The sequence below is a fragment of the Microcebus murinus genome, chromosome 3 (genome assembly GCF_040939455.1).
Source record: "Microcebus murinus isolate Inina chromosome 3, M.murinus_Inina_mat1.0, whole genome shotgun sequence".
NCBI classification, from domain to species: Eukaryota; Metazoa; Chordata; class Mammalia; order Primates; family Cheirogaleidae; genus Microcebus; species Microcebus murinus.
This window is the reverse complement of record NC_134106.1, coordinates 50,578,723-50,597,998: the sequence shown is the minus strand read 5'-3', so window position 1 is coordinate 50,597,998 and position 19,276 is coordinate 50,578,723. Positions and strand designations below refer to the sequence as shown.

Genomic DNA, 19,276 nt, shown 5'->3' with positions numbered 1-19,276 from the left:
TCATTATTTATGTTTTTTTGAACATTGCCCCCTGCCTTTTGTGCTTCTCTTTTGTTTATTAATTTGTATAAATAATTATCCCAGGCAAAATTTTTGAGCCCTTAAAAACTAGATATTGTTACCAAACCCATTTTTGACAAGATGATGAAAATGAGGCATAGGCATATTAAGCAACTTGAGTATGACTGAGTCATTCAAATCCTTCACAAGACCAAGTTCTGAGCTTCTAACCTGAATACTGTGTAATACTGTTTACACAAATGTGTGCATGTGGTTTTGTGTTTGTTTTTAAAGAGACAGGGTCTTACTCTGTCACCCTCCCAAGTAGCTGAGATTACAAGTATGTGCCACCATGCCTGGCTAATTTTTTCTATATATTTTTGGTTGTCTAGCTAATTTCTTTCCATATTTTTTTTTAGTAGAGATGGGATCTCGCTCTTGCTCAGGCTGGTCTCAAACTCCTGAGCTCAAATAATCCTCCCGCCTCAGCCTCCCAGAGTGCTAGGATTACAGACATGAGCCACCATGCCCGGCCTTTAGTATGCTTTTAGCATCCCAATATTTCTGATGAAATGCTTTTATCACAGGCTTTAAATATATTTTTGGCAAAACCTTGGAGCTATAGATATTTTAGCTGATTGATTCAATTTCTAGATCTGAACTGATTGGCAAAGCTGGTTTATTGTTAAACAACTTACTTTTTATTTTTTTATTTTTTTTGAGACAGAGTCTCACTTTGTTGCCCAGGCTAGAGTTAGAGTGAGTGCCGTGGCATCAGCCTAGCTCACAGCAACCTCAGACTCCTGGGGTCAAGCATTCCTCATGCCTCAGCCTCCCGAGTAGCTGGGACTACAGGCATGCGCCACCATGCCCGGCTAATTTTTTCTATATATTAGTTGGCCAATTAATTTCTTTCTATTTATAGTAGAGATGGGGTCTCGCTCTTGCTCAGGCTGGTTTCGAACTCTTGACCAATCCGCTCACCTTGGCCTCCCAGAGTGCTAGGATTACAGGTGTGAGCCACTGCCAGCCTAAACAAGTTATTAACTAATTCAGACTGTGTCTTTGAAAGAGTTTGACTTTTTCAGTTCAAACAAATGTGTTATTTTGTTTCTCTATGACTTTTTTTTGTTTGTTTTTTTCTGAGACAGAGTCTCACTCTGTTGCCCGGGGCTACAGTGGCTAGAGTGCCGTGGCATCAGACTAGCTCACAGCAACCTCAAACTCTTGGGCCCAAGTGATCCTTCTGCCTCAGCCTCCTGGTAGCTGGGACTACAGGCATGCACCACCACACCCAGCTAATTGGGCATTTTTATCACTTAGGGAATGTGTTATATCAGTGTAGGGAACTGTTTACCAATCCAGTTTCAGACTACAGCCAAAGGCCAGCCTTACAACCAGCCTTTCTAAAGGTAGCACAGTCTCAGTCTTACTTACGTTTCCTCTTTTCTTTACAGTACTGCAGGAGGTTTTATACTTCAGAGCAAAGTACCATAATAATATTTGGGATGCATAAGGGCGGTAACTTGGTAAAATAGCAGTAGGCCAATTAGGAATGAGCAAGAGGAAAAAAAAATCCAGCACCACTTTCTCAGGCAGATTGAATTTAGGAATAAGCACATGTAGAATGAGGATCTTGAAATTGATTCCTTTAAGGGGATCAATTTAAGTCACATGATAAATCTTGTTTAAATTTGAACTTCACTGGTATAGAGGTTAAGAGGTTGGCGTTTTGAATCCTGACTCTGGCACCTGCTACTCCAACTACTGGCAAGATTCTTAACCTTTGTTGCCTTTTGTGTTGGGGCTTTTCCACAGTGCTTGGTATTTAATAATTCCTCATTGTGAGTTAGTTGCTTGTGCTACTCTTCCTGTTGCTGTTATTACAGTGAAATTAGGGGAAAGTTAAGTAAATGCAGAGGCACAAATAGGACTTGTTGGCAGCGAAGGGGGTTTTAACAGAAATGTTTGATTTCTTAATGGAGTGGAAAATAATAACATTGTACGTAGAGAATCTGTAAGAATGAGCTAGTAGGTATCAAGAGGGAGAGAAGAGTAAAAGATGCTCTATTCACTTGGTTTTCTATCGAAAAGAATATCCAGAAGTCTTTGAAATGATGGTTTATAATGTTGCTATAAGGTTTTAAATAGTCTTTTTTTAAATTGTAGCTTCTCATATAAGCCAGTTGACTCTTTATGCCATTTGTTATATTTGGAATGTAATCAATATTCAAGTTTAGATAACATACTTTTCTCTTTTTCCCCCAGGAGTTTTTAAGAGATATCTTTAATCTCTTGTTTTTGTTGCCAAGTCTAAAAGATCGACAACAGCCAAAGTGCAAATCACATTCTTCAAGAGCTGCTGCTTATGATTTGTTAGTAGAAATGGTAAAGGGGTCTGTTGAAAACTACAGGCTAATACATAACTGGGTCATGGCACAACACATGCAGTGTAAGCATTATTCTTTTCCTTTCATCTTTATAAATTTTGAATGCAAAAATGAGATTTTGGAGGACATTGTTTAAAAAAAGAATCTACTCTTCACATACTATAACAGTATAAGCGGTTGTTGCTAGGATGTTATTAAAGCAAAAAAGTAAACATTGACATGAAGGGCCTTTTTAAATATTTTGGCTTTGTTTGTAAAATAATTTAGTACCAAGTAAAATCAAGTTTTGATGGTCTTTTGAGTTTTTAGAGAATTAATTAGTTTTAGTATGTATTCTTACCTAATTTTGACAATTATCATGTATAATCTATATTAACTATATAACTAATGGAGGTAGAGGCTGTTAATAAAAGCATAATATATTATGTTTAATAGTTTGTTTTGGGGGGTGTCTTTTCCTCCCTCTTTCTTAACCAGCCCATGCACCTTACAAATGGGACTACTGGCCTCATGAGGATGTCCGTGCTGAATGTAGATTTGTTGGCCTGACTAACCTTGGAGCTACTTGTTATTTGGCTTCCACTATTCAGCAGCTTTATATGATACCTGAGGCAAGACAAGCTGTCTTCACTGCTAAGGTAGAATTTTCCTCTCTTTTAAAACTGTAAAACCAAATTTTAAAATTTTGCTTATAAATCTTGATTATCTCAATGTAGTAAATTATTGTTGGAGAGAATAATGTATGAATAAAAATTGAGAAAAAACTTGATTGCATAACTACCTAACATGTATATTTTAATTTTGTTTTCATTTTAATAGGTTACTTGTAATGCTATAGTATAATTTATTTCTCAGAGGAAAACACAGTTGGGAAATATATACAGTCAGTGTAAATAGTGAATATATTTTCAATAAAAACAAATACAAATTTTAATTACATAGAAAATTTAAAAAGCCTAAAACCAAGTAGAGAAACCACCGAGCTTGTTTCTTTTATATTTATCCCAAAGTAAATGAGATTGTGGGCCTTGTTTATTTGGGTAAGCTCTGCCTCATGTTATTTTTGTTCACTTATTTTTACCAGTTTTCATTCTTTTTTACCATGAGCTATTTTTTACTTTGCCTTTTGCACTGCCTTTATATTTTTTGGCAAACTTCCTTTATGCTTGCACAGGATTTTTGTTTTTCTCCATCATGTCATCTTTATGTCCTGGCTTTTTTTTTCCCTAATAAGGTATTGCTATTCTTCATATACCTTCAATGAATTCTTCAGTATGTGTAAATTACTCTTCAAAGTCTCTAGTTTACATTTACTCGAGACGGTTTGGGTTTTTGGCTTTAGTTATACTGATATTTTTAAGTTTTTCATCTGTGTAGATTGCTTATGACTAAAAGTAGTTGAATAATTGATTCATTTAACTTATGGAAATTTTTGTGACTAAATTTGGTAGTCCCATCTGCATAGTTTTATAAAACTAGTTGTTATCAAAGAAGCATGTTTTCAGTGATTTTTTTTTTCTAGCTGGCAACTTGACCATAGTCTCTCTTTTCATATTAATGACTACCTTTAAGGTATTACTAGCACTTTGAAGAATTAGTAGCAACAGAAAGAACACTCAGATGTGCTCATTGTGAGCAGGTCTCATAAATGGTATTTTTATTAAAAATTAAGTTTAAATTTACATCTATATAGAAAATTCTTGACAGAATTTGATAGTTTGGAGTTTAATAGAATAGAATTTGAGTTTGGAAAGTAGTCACATGTGCACCAGATTCTATAGATGAAAACTTCAGTTATTTCTACTGTTCCCTTTTCTGATGTTCACAGAAAGATTAAAGCTACATATATTCTAATTGTAGTAAAATACATGCAACATAAAATAAGCCATTTATTAGTATACAGTTCTGTGGCATTAAGTATACTCACATTGTTTTTCAACCATCACCACCGTCTCCAGAACTTTTTCAGCTTCCCCAACTGAAACTCTATACCCATTAAACACTTAACTCCCCATTTCCCTTCCTGTTAGGCCCTTGGAACCACCATTTTACTTTCTATCTCTATCAATTTGACTGTTCTAGGTACCTCACAAAAGTGGAATGATGCAGTATCAGTGCTTTTGTGACTGGCTGCAAGTGGCTTATTTTATGTAACATAATGTCTTCAAGGTTCATCCATTTTGTAGCATGTGTAAGAATTTCCTTTTTAAGGCTGAGCAATATTTATTTTTTACTTACCCCATTTTGTTCTTTCATTTGACAGTGAACACTGGGTTACTTCTACTTTGTGACTATTCTAGATAATGCTCTTATGAACATGGGTGTACAAATATATGTTTAAAAACCTGCATTCACTTATTTTGCATATATACCCGTAAGTGGAATTGTTGGATCATATGGTCATTCTATGTTTAAATTTTCAAAGAATCACCATGCGTTTTTCAACACCATTTTACATTCTACCAGCAAAGCACAAGGGTTTAATTTTTCCGCAACCTTGCCAATACTTCTTGTTTTGTTTCTTTGATGATAGTCATTCTAATGGGTGCGAATAGGTACATAAGTAATAAATACACATATATGGGATGTATATTTATTTAGAAATTTCACAGTAAGTAAAATTTCCTTGTTTTTGCATTATTTTAAAGAATTTAGACTTTTTTTTTCTTTTTTGAGATAGGATCTTTCTTTCTTTGTTGCCAAGACTAGAATGCGATGGTATCATCACAGCTCACTGAAGTCTCAAACTCCTTGGCTTAAGCAGTCATCTTACCTCAGCCTCCCAGATAGTTGGGACTACAGTTACATGCTGCCATACCCAGCTTATTTTTCTATTTTTTGTAGAAATGGGTCTTGCTGTGTTGTTAAGGCTGAAATCAAACTCTAGGCCTCAAGCAGTCCTCCCACTTTGGCCTCCCAAAGTGCTATGATTGAGCTGGGCATTGTGGCTCATGCCTGTAATCCTAGCACTCTGGGAGGCGGGGTGGGCAGATTGCTCAAGGTCAGGAGTTCGAAACCAGCCTGAGCAAGAATTGAGACCCTCTCTCTACTAAAAATGAAAGAAATTAATTGGCCAACTAAAACTATATAGAAAAAATTAGCTAGGCTTGGTGGTGCATGCCTGTAGTCCCAGCTACTCTTGAGGCTGAGGCAGAAGGATTGCTTGAGCCCAGGAGTTTGAGGTTGACACCACGGCACTCTAACCCGGGCAACAGAGTGAAAAAAAAAAAACCAAAAAAAGCCCAAAGTACTATGATTACAGGTATCAGCTGCTGTGCCTGGCTAGGCATTTCTTTTCTTTAGCCAACTAATGTTTTATGTTGCAGTATCAAACGTTTTAATCCAGGTCTTTATTCCTGACCTTTTTTGTATTCTGAACTAATACTTTGCATATAGCAGATCTATTATATGTCGGAAAATGGCATTCTGTGTGACCATTCTCATAATCTTACCATTAATAAGCATCCCATATGCCAGGAATATACTGTAGATATTTTTGTCATTTTTGTTAATTTCCTTTATTCCAATCATATTGCACTTGATATCATATAATTTTGTAATAACTATATATGCACGACAACTCTCTGTTTTAGTCCATATCTTTTGACCTCAGTTTGATTATAAGCTCTTAACACAGTAGAGCCGTATTACTTGCACTCCCCACAAAATTGGCATAAATAACTAGTGTATACTCCTGGCATATGAGAGACTTATTCCACAAGACTATCATAGCTTTGAAGTTATGACAGACAGTAATTTGTAGTAGAGATAATACCTACTTTATAGATTCATTTTAATACTTGAATGAAGCAGAGGATATCTAATAAGAACCTAGCATGAATGTGGATCTCTCCTGTAAGGCTAGTGTTCAGTACTAAGTCTTGAGCGAGTCTGTCAAGATTCCTAAATCTCAGTTTTTGATACTTGAATATTTAGATGGCTTTCAAAGATCTTGGCTGGTATTCCTCTTCAATATTAAGAATGTACTGTTCCAGAAAAACTAAAGATATGACTAGATGATGATGATGTCATTTATTAATATCTTAAATGTATTTTGTATCTTTTTCTTTTTCATCAGTCCACACTGGAATTAAATGTATTTTTTTAATGTGTAGGTCTACTTGTGGAAAACAACTTCATTGCATACCTGAAGTGTTTTTCATCCTTGCGTTCTTGTACATCAGCATTGCACTAAACGAGTGTTGATCTAGGAAGTGATTTCTTTTTAAGATTCTCTCTCCATTTAGGTTCCTGATATAATAGTGATGGCTGTATTTATATAACAAAAAAAGTATTACAATTTTTAAATGATACAACTGCTAAAAAAATAATGTGTCAGAGTTTTTCCTACATACAGCTAAAAGAATAAAAACAGAAACAGTGTTTAGCATATTGCAAGATTTTCTTTGTTAGAATGCCTCATTAACTACTGTCAGTATGTTTTAATGGAAAATTCTCTCTTGATTTCCAGTACTCAGAAGATATGAAGCATAAGACCACTCTACTTGAGCTTCAGAAAATGTTTACATATTTAATGGTATGTTTGAGAACCTTGGAGAGAATACTAATTAGATACACCCTGTGATAAAAGCTAAAACATTAAACAACAGTTAATTTGTACTAGTTCTGTCCTGACTATATACTCTTATTGTTCAAATTGAATTTGTCAGTTACCTCTATTCTTTGTCATAATGACTTTTAATAGTCACATCTCAGTTGACTACATTCTGTTAATTTGTTCTTTAAAGAAGCCCTGTATCTGATCCTTTTCCTAGCACAGGGTTACTCCCTTTTATGCCTAGAACTTTCTGATTTTTCTTTGTCCCTCTTCACTGCTAAAACTGTAAAAGTGATCAACGGTTTAAAAAAGATAGCAAGTCTTATAATATTATTCCCCTGCTTAAAACTGTTCAGTGATTCTTTATTATGCAGAGAACGGTATTCAGGTTCATCACCATGCATGTATCTGATTTTGCCTCTACCCTTCAACCTCCTCTCTTACCCTGTCCATATCTTGCTTCACCCTGCAGCCAACTGTAAGTGGTTTGGAGCTCACCCTGTTGCTTTGTCACCTGTGTGGTTATTTATGCCACTCCTTCTGCCTGTGTCATTTTCTTCCTATTGTCATTTTTCACAAGTCTACTTGGTCTTTACCACTGTGAAAGACGATAGATTCCAGAGACTCACCAGAGTGTCTCTGAGTCACCGTGGCTCTCTGTTGTTTCTACCTCTTGTATTGAAGATACCTGTCTTACCTATTACAGTCGTATGGAATGGAGATTATATCATTTTTATTACTGTATTTTTCACCTTCTCATACTTAGTTAAGGATTCAATAAGTGGTCTTTTAAACAAAATTTGAAGATTACTAGTCATCCTTTGTATTCTGTTAATATTTTAAATCATCCTTTAACAGAGCTGGAACACGCCATTTGAACTGACAAACAGAAAGTTACTTGTTTTTTTTCTGTTTTGTTTTTAAGTTTTTAAAAGTGAGATACTTTAATCTTAGGCAGAATTAAGTTCACCATTGCCATACATATGCCTCCATAGTAATATTTATGAGTATCCTCTAAAATATATCTTCAGATAGTCAAAAGAATTGGATTTAAAAATGACTTTTGTAAGTTAAAGCACAATTTATAAAGTAGTCTCAGTTGTAAAATAGATCATCTAGTTAGAATTAATGTGTTCTAAATTTGACCTCCTTGTAGAGTAATGTGAACCAAGATTAAGGACTTGCTCTTTGGTGTTAACACTGTATCAAGTTTTAGACCAGGGCTAGGAGGTAGAAAAACTACTTTAAATAATGGAATTGAATTCTATAAAAACTCTTTATGGGGCCAACGCAGCTACAAGGTAGAGACACAAAATTCTCAAATAAATATTTCTATAGATAATTGGGACCATCTCAAAATGCACCCTTGCTACTACCCTGAAAAGGGGGCGGAGGGGATAAAAGCAAAAACCTCTATTCTGTATATATCAATGATCACATATTCAAATACTCCTTATCCACTTGAAAAATTTCACAGATTCTTTGGAACATCAGACCTTAAGTTCATTAATATCTTGAACTCCACTGAACCAAGTCATGTGCCACAGCCGAAAATCCAGAAAGTTACTGTGTTAAACTACACTATTTTAAAAACTATTAAAATTCAATCTCTAGAAAAACTTACCCTTCAAAAGTTTTATATTTTATGCTTTGCAATACAAATGTGAGTCTAAATTCCCTCCTAGAAATTCCCAGACTTAAAAATACAGACTTCTTAAGGTAATTTAAGAATCTTCTGCCACCAAGACCATTAAACTGAAAATGCCATGTAAACCAGATAAAAAGAAATAGAAGAGAGCATTTTAAAACTCTCTTTGTAGATATACTACCTGTTTTGGTGTTGTTTTTGTTAGTCATTCATTTAAGAACCTATAGTAATTTTCTTATTTTCATTTAACACTTAGAATCTTCCTTCCCTCCCTCCCCCTTTCCTTTACAGGAGAGTGAATGCAAAGCATATAATCCTAGACCTTTCTGTAAAACATATACCATGGATAAGCAGCCTTTGAATACCGGGGAGCAGAAAGATATGACAGAATTTTTTACTGATTTAATTACCAAAATTGAAGAAATGTCTCCAGAGCTGGTTAGTACCAGAATACTAAAAAGTGTCTTTGAAATTTGAATAGATTTGCCTACATTTTAATTACCGACTTTTGTTTGTTTTATGTTAAAGAAAAACACCGTCAAAAGTTTATTTGGAGGTGTAATTACAAACAATGTTGTATCCTTGGTAAGTATTTTACCTGTATTTTGGTTTTTGGAGATCTTACAATGTTTTCTTTATTATAACAAATTGGTAATTTTTGACTGTTTATTGATCAGGATTGTGAACACGTCAGTCAAACTGCTGAAGAATTTTATACTGTGAGGTGCCAGGTGGCTGATATGAAGAACATTTATGTGAGTAATAGTGTATATAATTTTTAAAATATCTTATGCTTTTAACTATATGTATATAGCAGGTTTATGTTTGTCACCTTGAGAAGAAATTAACTTTTTTCATGTATTTTCTTCTTGCTGTGCTATTCAAGTAAGAATTAAAGGTAGACCATAAAGCTGTTTTTTGCCTAATTTAATTTAAATACTTAACTCTTTCAAAAATTTAGTAAGATTCCTAGAATATCTGCTTAATACGAGGGAAAATGATTTTTTACTAAAATTAAGAATTCACTTTTTTTAAAAAAAATTGATTTTCTTCTGTGCATTTTGCCCATGTTGTAGTTGTTGTGTTTCTGTGCTGTAAATAATGGAAAACTTTTAAATGTGGCTTTATACATAGGAATCTCTTGATGAAGTTACTATTAAAGACACGTTAGAAGGTGACAACATGTATACTTGTTCTCATTGTGGGAAGAAAGTAAGAGCTGAGAAAAGGTATGCTTTTTGAAATGTAATTTTTATCATTTTGATAAATCATACAATGGTAACAAAAGATAAAGGAAGGAAAAATTAAGATTAAACTTTTATGAAGATTATGTGATTAAAGTAAAATCAGTTACTTGGAGATCATTCTCATGCAGCAACTTTTCTCTTAGTTATTTAGTGAATTATTTATTTTGACTTATACTTGAACTAGAAAGAAAGTAGTATTCACTGAACTTGCAAAAAGTCTAGATTTACAGGGCAGAGACATAGAAGGGTAAGGACAGTGATCATTTTCATTGTCTGTATCAACTCTCAGATGTCTGGCTTTAGTGACTTGTTAGCATTTCCCCCTTATCCATGGGAGATATGTTCCAACACCCACAGTGGATGCCTGAAACTACAAATAGTACTGAACCCTATATACACTATGTTTTTCCTGTGTAAACCTACAATAAAGTTTAATTTACAAATTAAGCACAGTATTCTTGCACTTTGGTGCCATTATTAAGTAAAATAAGAGTTACTTGAACACAAGCATTGTGATTCTGAGACAGTTGACCTGATAACCAAGAAGGCTACTAAGTGACCCAAAGGGTAGGTAGCATCTACAGTGTGGATATTCTGCACAAAGCGATGATTCATGTCCTGAGCTGGATGGCACTAGATTTTATCACGATACTCAGAACAGCATACAACTTATGCATTTTTATTCCTGGAATTTTCCATTTAGTATTTTTGGGCTACATTTGACCACAGGTAACTGAAACCATTGGAAGCAGAACTGCAGCTAAGGAGGGACTACTATAATAGCTAACCTTTCCATAGCATTTTTTTAATTTAGCAAGCACTGTTCTCAGAGCATTACATAATTTAATTCAGTTTATCTTCATGACATTCCTTTGTAGTAGATGCTATTATCCCATTTTACAGGTAAAGACATCGAGACACAGAAATATAAAGAAATTTTCCCAATGCCAGGCCCTAAGTTAGGGAATACAAATGAGCAAATTTCAGGGAGATAGTTAATCCAGTTGAATTTGAATTCTCATAGGGGCATCTGTGTAGAAAGGTCCTACAGGCAGCTAGCTATTATGGTTGGAGCTTGGAAAGAGGTCTGAGGTGGAGTCGTATTTAGGAGTTAGGTAACTATTGGTTAAAGAGTATTGTGTAAGTTTCTTATGCTATGTTCAAGAGAGTTCTTTCCCTTCCACTCTATGTATTGATGTTATTTTGGGTTGTAATGTTTTGGTACATTGATCAAAGTACTCTTCCTCAGTTTAAGTTTTTTAGAGAATTTCTTGACAAATAATAGTTCAGTGATCTTCAATAAAAATTGCTTTACTACTGCATGTCAAACATTTTATAGTCTTTCATTTTCTTTAGTGATTCATGTTGATTAAATTTTTCCTTTAGTCTCTGAAATACTCGTCCTTTGTTTAAAGGATATTCTTGTAGATAAAAAAATTACATAGCTTGGTACAAAATCAATGGATTGATTGATTAGAAAAGTTTCCTAGCATACTTTCAAGCACTTTTACAACTTTTTAAGATTTTTTTTGAGACAGAGTCTCCCTTTGTTGCCCAGGCTAGAGTGCCGTGGCATCAGCCTAGCTCACAGAACCTCAAACTCCTGGGCTCAAGCATTCCTCATGCCTCAGCCTCTCGAGTAGCTGGGACTACAGGCGTGAGCCACTACTCCTGGCCATTTAAGATTTTTTTTGTACTCTTAATTCATCTTAATTCATTTACCAAGGTTTTTGTTTTTTAACCACTCTATTGTATGCTTACTAGAATATGATAATCTCCCAAACTGAAGACATCTTCCTCTCAACTTCTATAGCAAGAGGTTCTTAAGAGCCATAAGATGGCAGGTTTGGACAGAGTAACTAAAGATTTTAATTCTACATTGAATCACAAGTAGAAATTGAATTTAGAGCATCTTATACAGTTACTAGGAACAAAGAGAAATAGAAATACCCTTGGATGTGTAAGAAATCCAGGACTGGGCCAGCCTGCATAAAGTAGAGGACTCTCATGGACCAGTAATGGAAAATAAGATTGATCACGTGATGGCATCAAGTGACCAACATCCAAATTTGGGGGTTATTTGCATAATTAATTTATGGAAGTCCTCAGAATATCTGCCAGAGAAAGAATATAACTGTGGCAAAGGACTGAGAGCTAAGCTAATCTAAAAGTGCAGAGGAAAATGTGACAGAAGAGAAGCAAGGAAAGAAAGAAAGTCAGAGTAAAATGGTAACCCAGAAACTGAGAAGAGAATATCAAGAAGGTATTCAATTGACAAAATTCACAGAGATGAAAGAAAATGACAGCTGAATAAAAGCATTCGATTTTTCCCAAGAAGGCAGCTTAGTATGGTGTGTTTTGTCATGTTGTATGAATAGAAGCAGGGTTGTCAGGGTACATGGCATTAAACATAAACCATTCATTTTAAAAGTTTGGCAATATGAAATAGCAAGGAAGTTTGAAGCTAGAAAGAGCCTTGGGATCAAACAAAGGGTTTTTCTAAATAAAAGATATCTGAGCATATTTGAAGGCAGAAAATGAAAAGCCATCATACAGTAAGATACTAAAATTATTTAAGAGAAAGTTTTTCTAGACCAGTATACATGTGAAAGAAGTGGTATTCTTTTTCTCAGTCTCCAGAAATGTAGTTCGGACAGGGTGCGGTGGCTCACGCCAGTAATCCTAGCACTCTGGGAGGCTGAGACGGGAGGATTGCTTGAGGTCAAGAATTCTAGACCGGCCTGCACAAGAACAAAACTCTGTCAAAAAAAAATAGAAAAAATAGAAAAATTAGCCAGTTGTGGGAACACATACCTGTGGTCCCAGCTACTCAGGAGGCTGAGGCAGGAGGATTACTTGATCCCAGGAATTTGAAGTTGCAGTGAGCTATGATGATGCCATTGTACTCTAGCCTAGGTGACAGAGTGAGACACTGTCTTAAAAAAAAAGTGTAGTTTGTTTTAAGACAGAGCAGTTGTAGTGGACATAATCAAACGAAAGTATAGCTTTGCAGGCAGTTACAGGCAGAAGACAAACTCATCTGATGAGAATATGTTTAGGGTAAGAATTAGGGACTTATACAAAATGGAGTCAGTCAAAAGTTAGCTACTGTAGAGGAATATTATAAATGAGTCACTAGAACATAATTGAGGGGCTGACTCAAGTTTTTTGGAGAGTTCCTAGTTGAAAGCAATAAATTTATTGAATAAATCTACCATTCTGGATAACTCACCCCCTAGCTATTGAAACATTCCCTTCTTTTTGCTAATAAGATTCTGCTGTTCTTCTGAAATATTTATTTCATCTTTCCCAAAGTAGTTATTAAAAAGTCATTTGTGGCCGGGCGCGGTGGCTCACGCCTGTAATCCTAGCACTCTGAGAGGCCGAGGCGGGCGGATTGCTCGAGGTCAGGAGTTCGAAGCCAGCCTGAGCAAGAGCGAGACCCCGTCTCTATAAATAGAAATAAATTAATTGGCCAACTAATATATATATATATATATATATATATATATAAAAATTAGCCAGGCATGGTGGCGCATTCCTATAGTCCCAGCTACTCGGGAGGCTGAGGCAGAAGGATTACTTGAGCCCAGGAGTTTGAGGTTGCTGTGAGCTAGGCTGACGCCACGGCACTCGCTATAGCCTGGGCAACAAGTGAGACTCTGTCTCAAAAAAAAAAAAAAAAAGTCATTTGTGCTCTTACCATAATTTTATGTGTGTAATAACATAATAATTACTGTTAAACAGAAATGGGCCAATTGAAGAAGTAAACAAAATGTTATCCTTAACAGGATCATATTCTGCTCTATCTTCAAACTTCTGGTTTTCTTAGTCTACTCATTCTTCTTAATTTTATCTACCACCATAACACCAGTTTCTGCTGACATGCTATTGATTCCCAAATCATCTTAGTTCAGAATGCTTTGCTGTATTCCATCTGCTGTCCTCCAGTCTTCCCAGATCTGTTCATCTCTTTTATGCTCAGGCAGAGTACATGGTTTCAGTTTCCATCAGGAGTCCTTTAGTGACTCTTCAAAGCTCTCAGGATGAAGTTCATACTCTTGACATTACACACATTTGACTCTATTGTACTTTTGTAACCTCATCGTTTGTCAGTCTCTCAATCCCAAATTTCTAATTTTGGAACTTATTATTCTCCTTATAACGTCTTTCCCCCATTCCTTGTCTTTCTCAGTTCATACTCTTTTTGTTTTAAACTGAACTCTTGATTTTAAAAAAATCCTCTTTTGATTCTTATGTATAGGGAAGAATTATTTCCTGAAATTCATATTATTTAAGGAGGAAAAGAAAACTCTGAACCAAAGACCTCCATGGCTCTAGAGTATAATGTTACACCTTTTTGTGCTTTTATATATATAAAACAACCCTTTATGATTTTCATTATGGTGTTTACCACAGTCTATTGAAATGTTTTCTTTTTCTTATCTAGACATAGAAAAGCCCTTTCAGAGTGGAAAGTGTCATGTAAGAGGGGGATAAAAGTACATATAGTTGTAGTAAGAGTGTGATTTACAATACTACAGTAGTCCATCCTATCTGTGATTTTGCTTTCTATAGTTCCAGTTACCTGTGGTCAACTGAAATAGAAAAATAATAAATGGAAAATTCCAGAAATAATTCATAAGTTTTCAATTGCACGCCATTCTGAGTAGCTTGTGAAATCTTATACAGCCCCACCTGAGACATTTTGTCCAGCATATATGCTGTATAGGTGATCTGCCTGTTAGCCACATAGTAGCACTATTGGTAACTTCTGCAGTATTATAATGTTTGTGTTCAAGAAACCCTTATTTTACTTAATAACGGCCCCAAAGCACAAGAGTGATGATGCTGGGAATTGAGATATGCCAGAGAGAAGCTATAAAGTGCTTCCCTTAACTGAAAAGGTGAAAGTTCTTGACTTAACAAGGAAAGAAAAAAAAATCTTATGCTAAGGTTGCTAAGATCTATGGTAAGAACAAATCTTTGAAATTGTGAACAGTATATTATTATAATTATTCTATTTTGTTATTAATCATTGTTAATATCTTACTGTGCCTAATTTATAAATTAAACTTTACCATGGGTATGTATAGGAAAAAACATAGTGTATATAGGGTTCAGTACTATCTGCAGTTTCAGGCATCCACTGGGGGTCTTGGAACATATACCCCATGGATAAGGGGGGACTACTATACTTCTTATTTACTCTGAATTGAATATTGAAATAGGTATAGCATTAATGTAATAAACCATCTGAAGTATTTTCAAAAGACAATTTTTAGTAACTTTTTGTTGTCTTTCAGGGCATGTTTTAAGAAATTACCTCGCATTCTAAGTTTTAATACCATGAGATATACATTTAATATGGTCACAATGATGAAAGAAAAAGTGAATACACACTTTTCTTTCCCATTACGTCTGGATATGACGCCCTATACAGAAGATTTTCTTATGGGAAAGAGTGACAGGAAAGAAGGTAATTTTCCATCTCTTTTTCTTATCTATGTTTTTTGAAAGTCTCCATAACAAAGTAGTCATAATTTAAAGTTGCAATCAACTACACAGTTAACAAAATTAAACAATCTTAGGAGAATGTTTTTAAAGACAGTGTGGAACATTCAGTCAATTAGCCAATAAGTATTCAGTGTTTGTGAGGACTATGTTCTAGGCATTAGACATTGTGGTAAACAAACATGGTCACTGCCCTTGTGGAGCTTAAATCTAGTTGGGTTAGTCTTATATTGAACAAGAAATTATAAGTGTGATATGTTGTCAGATAGCACAGTGAATGTATCACAGGTTTGAGGGAATTAGGGCTTTCACCAGAAGGTGACACTTAAGCAGACATACAAAGTTTGAGTAAGAGATTGAAAGAAGGGATGAGCTCTTGGGGAGGGTGAGGGGATGTTGGTTAATGAGATGAGCAAAAGGCCATGGCCAAGCCGGGCGCGGTGGCTCACGCCTGTAATCCTAGCACTCTGGGAGGCTGAGGCGGGCGGATTGCTCGAGGTCAGGAGTTCGAAACCAGCCTGAGCAAGAGCGAGACCCTGTCTCTACTATAAATAGAAAGAAATTAATTGGCCAACTAATATATATATAAAATTAGCCGGGCATGGTGGCGCATGCCTGTAGTCCCAGCTACTCGGGAGGCTGAGGCAGCAGGATTGCTTGAGCCCAGGAGTTTGAGGTTGCTGTGAGCTAGGCTGACGCCACGGCACTCACTCTAGCCTGGGCAACAAGCGAGACTCTGTCTCAAAAAAAAAAAAAAAAAAAAAAAAAAGGCCATGGCCAGAACATTTTTCATTTATAGGCCATGTTAATTAGCAATTTTGATCTTTATTCAGCATGTAACCATTAGATTTTCAAGCAAGGAGCTGACATAACCAGGTGGGCATTTGAAAAAGTTTGTTCTGGCTACAGCATTAGAAATGGATTAGAGGATGATGAGAGGAGTGTGGGGAAGCCATTCTTACAAACTATACACAGAGAAGATGGTGGCTCGAGTGAGAAAGATTGCCAGTAGAAATGGGGAGAAGTATATGGAATTAATAAGACTTAATGACTGAATGAATAAATGAATCCAGTAAAAAGTTACTGAACATCTTTCCACTATGTAGCTTGTGCCATTCTTATGGTAGTGGGAATACAATGACAACAAAGAACATAATCTGTGTTCCCTTGAAACTTACATTTTATTAATAGTTGTTCTGCTACTAGAGAGAGGAAGAAGAATCAAGAATGACTCAGATTTCTGGCTTGAGCAATTGGGTGAATGAATAGTAGAGTCAGTATTTTAAGAAAGTTTCAAGAAAGAGTGAATGTGGTCATACTGGATGTTAAAGAATCAGCAGTTCCAAAAAGAATGGGATTGAAAATAATCTAACATATAGAACATCTTTGGTTATCTTTATCAGAGCAGTTTCATTTGAGTGTTGTAATAGGAAGGAAGGTGGATTGCAGTGAGTTAGATGGCATTTAGTTCATAAGTAAATACCTCCAAATTGTTATTTCCATAAGACCGCTAGCTTATGAACTTTGGATACATACCTGAAAGACTAGGGGGTTAAGGAATGGAAGTAGGTGAGAGAGTAACATTGAAAGGATCTACCTCTTGCCTCTTCATTCCTCTTTAGCAGTAAGTTCCATTTTACATAAAAATAAGGGTGCTGGTGATGCTTTATTTGTATAAAAAGTTCTGCAGATTTAAATTTTAAAGGTTTGAAGAAGCCACTAAACTATAAGCAAAAGAGAACCATGTTTTAATCTTTAACTCCTGTGCCTGGCACTTAATTAGTATCGAGTAAATCTTTTTACTCTCACTAAATGGGAAATGAGAGGAGTAAACAATGAATGCAGGCTATTCTTTCAAGAGAAGAACATATTCTTTCTTTGAAGAGGAAAGAAGGTGACTGTAGCTATAAATGAGCTAATGGAGTGAATTTTTATAGTTAGGCTTTGAGTATGTTTGTAAATGGCAGAAAATGGTGGCCTAGTAGAGGTGACAAGTGAAAGTAAAAAATGGGCATTGAATATAAATATATATTTCATATATTATATATAAATATAAATCCTACTTTTCAGACCTCTCATTAAACCATTTGGAAAATTACAGCAGGACTTCCCAACAGCTGTGCTTCATTGTATTTTTCATTGTATTTCCATGTGGAAAGGTAGCAGAAATTTATGGCAAAATAAAGGAATTTTGTTAGGTCACACGTGATGCTAGATTCAGATCCTAGCACTGCCTGCATAGCATGTCCATACTCCTTAACTACTGTCAGCCATTTCCTCCACTTCCCCTAATTGTCACTTCCTTTTCCAGTTAGACTGTACACTCACATCAACCAAATCTGCTTTCATTTCCTTGCTCTTGGTTCTACCTTTTCCTTTCTATATGGCGGTGGGAATACAGATCATAAATCTTACATCTTCAAACTTATTAGACCGTTCTGTAATTTTTTCCTTAGTATCTTTGGTTATCTTTAGAGTTTAAATGTTTTGGGATGGGAAGCACATCTTTTATTTATTTTGTTTGTATCTATACAAAGCTCCTAATACATAGTGTTTTCTATTAATTGATGTACATTTGGCAATATGCTACCAGTACAGTGCTACATTTTCCTTAACATGAGACTAAAAGACAGAAATGTGCTAATGCCTTTTCAGGTCTTGGTTTGCCTGCTTCTAATAAAGATAAAATTCAATGAAGCATTTTGTACTACCTATTTCAAAAGTCCAGTCAGATTAAATAAGAAGATATTTTATATTTATACATTATATTGAGGTTGTCTATAATTATGTCCTAGCACATGTTTGTTTTTCTAGTGATTTGTATGATATGTTCTTTATAGTATTATATAGTAGGCTGTGGATGATAAATGACTAATAGATAAAGTTGTTTTGTACCTACTTAATATATAAGGTATCTATGGCTAGTTCTGTACATAAAATATATTATAAAAAGTGATTCTAAGATGTCACTGTGCAGTTTTCAAAATTATTTTCATTTAATGTAAATTATTTCAGGTTTTAAGGAAGTTGGTGATCATTCAAAAGACACAGAAAGCTATGAGTATGACTTGATAGGAGTGACAGTTCACACAGGAACAGCAGATGGTGGGCACTATTATAGCTTCATCAGAGATATAGTTAACCCACATGCTTATAAAAACAATAAATGGTGAGTTTAAAGTATTTTTTTCCTTGGATTTTTTAAAAACTTTTTTCTGTTTTTAAGGTATAAGTTTATGCTGGTTTTCTCTTCAGATATATTTTCAGTTTTTAGTTTCCTAAAATCTTTCTATAAAAGTAGGAAAAAGGGCAGACAAAATTTATAAATGAAGGTGACTTTCAAAGGACAGTATGAATCAGTTCTTCAACTTAGAGATCTCTGAACTCTTGAGAATTTGAATGCTTTCCTCAGAAAAATGAACACACAAATTTTTGCATACAACTTTAGGAGATTCATAGACAAGATTCCAGATCTTACCTTATTTTTGCATTCATTCAAAAGCTGTGTACTGAATATCTTCTATTGGGTGATCACAAAGTCCTTGTATGTTCCAGTTAGAAGTTACCTACATGCTCCACCTTACCTTTCCCCTCCCACACACATTATTTTTATCATTTTTTATCAAATTGGAAGTCATTAGATGAGTCCTTAATAGCTATTTTTTGGTCTTCAGATGTTAGATAGAGTCTCATGTGTAGGGACTGTATATGTGCTGGGCACTGTTCTAAGTGTTGGGAAATGGGAATATGGGAAACATTTTCTTTGAGAAAATGTATAATTGTTAATTGATTTGCAGTTAGCAGAATCGTTTCATTGAATTATTTCTCACTGCTTCAGCCATCATGTCTATAATGTCTTTTACTTTTTTTAATCCATTTCAATATATTTTCATAAGTATATTTTTTACCCCCCAAAGTA

General features: G+C 35.0%; 1 protein-coding gene across 3 annotated transcripts in view; it reads left to right on the top strand.

Annotated features, from left to right (window-relative positions):
- The window catches only part of USP34 (ubiquitin specific peptidase 34), a 225,921-nt gene that overhangs the window by 156,462 nt on the left and 50,183 nt on the right, over positions 1–19,276 (top strand). For all 3 annotated transcript variants that reach the window (XM_012764850.3, XM_076000817.1, XM_076000816.1), the window contains 9 exons: positions 2,269–2,452; positions 2,868–3,028; positions 6,862–6,927; positions 8,888–9,034; positions 9,125–9,181; positions 9,274–9,351; positions 9,731–9,825; positions 15,150–15,322; positions 18,373–18,526. In XM_012764850.3, coding sequence (XP_012620304.1) covers positions 2,269–2,452; positions 2,868–3,028; positions 6,862–6,927; positions 8,888–9,034; positions 9,125–9,181; positions 9,274–9,351; positions 9,731–9,825; positions 15,150–15,322; positions 18,373–18,526 — 1,115 coding nt within the window. The remainder of the gene's footprint in view (positions 1–2,268; positions 2,453–2,867; positions 3,029–6,861; positions 6,928–8,887; positions 9,035–9,124; positions 9,182–9,273; positions 9,352–9,730; positions 9,826–15,149; positions 15,323–18,372; positions 18,527–19,276) is intronic.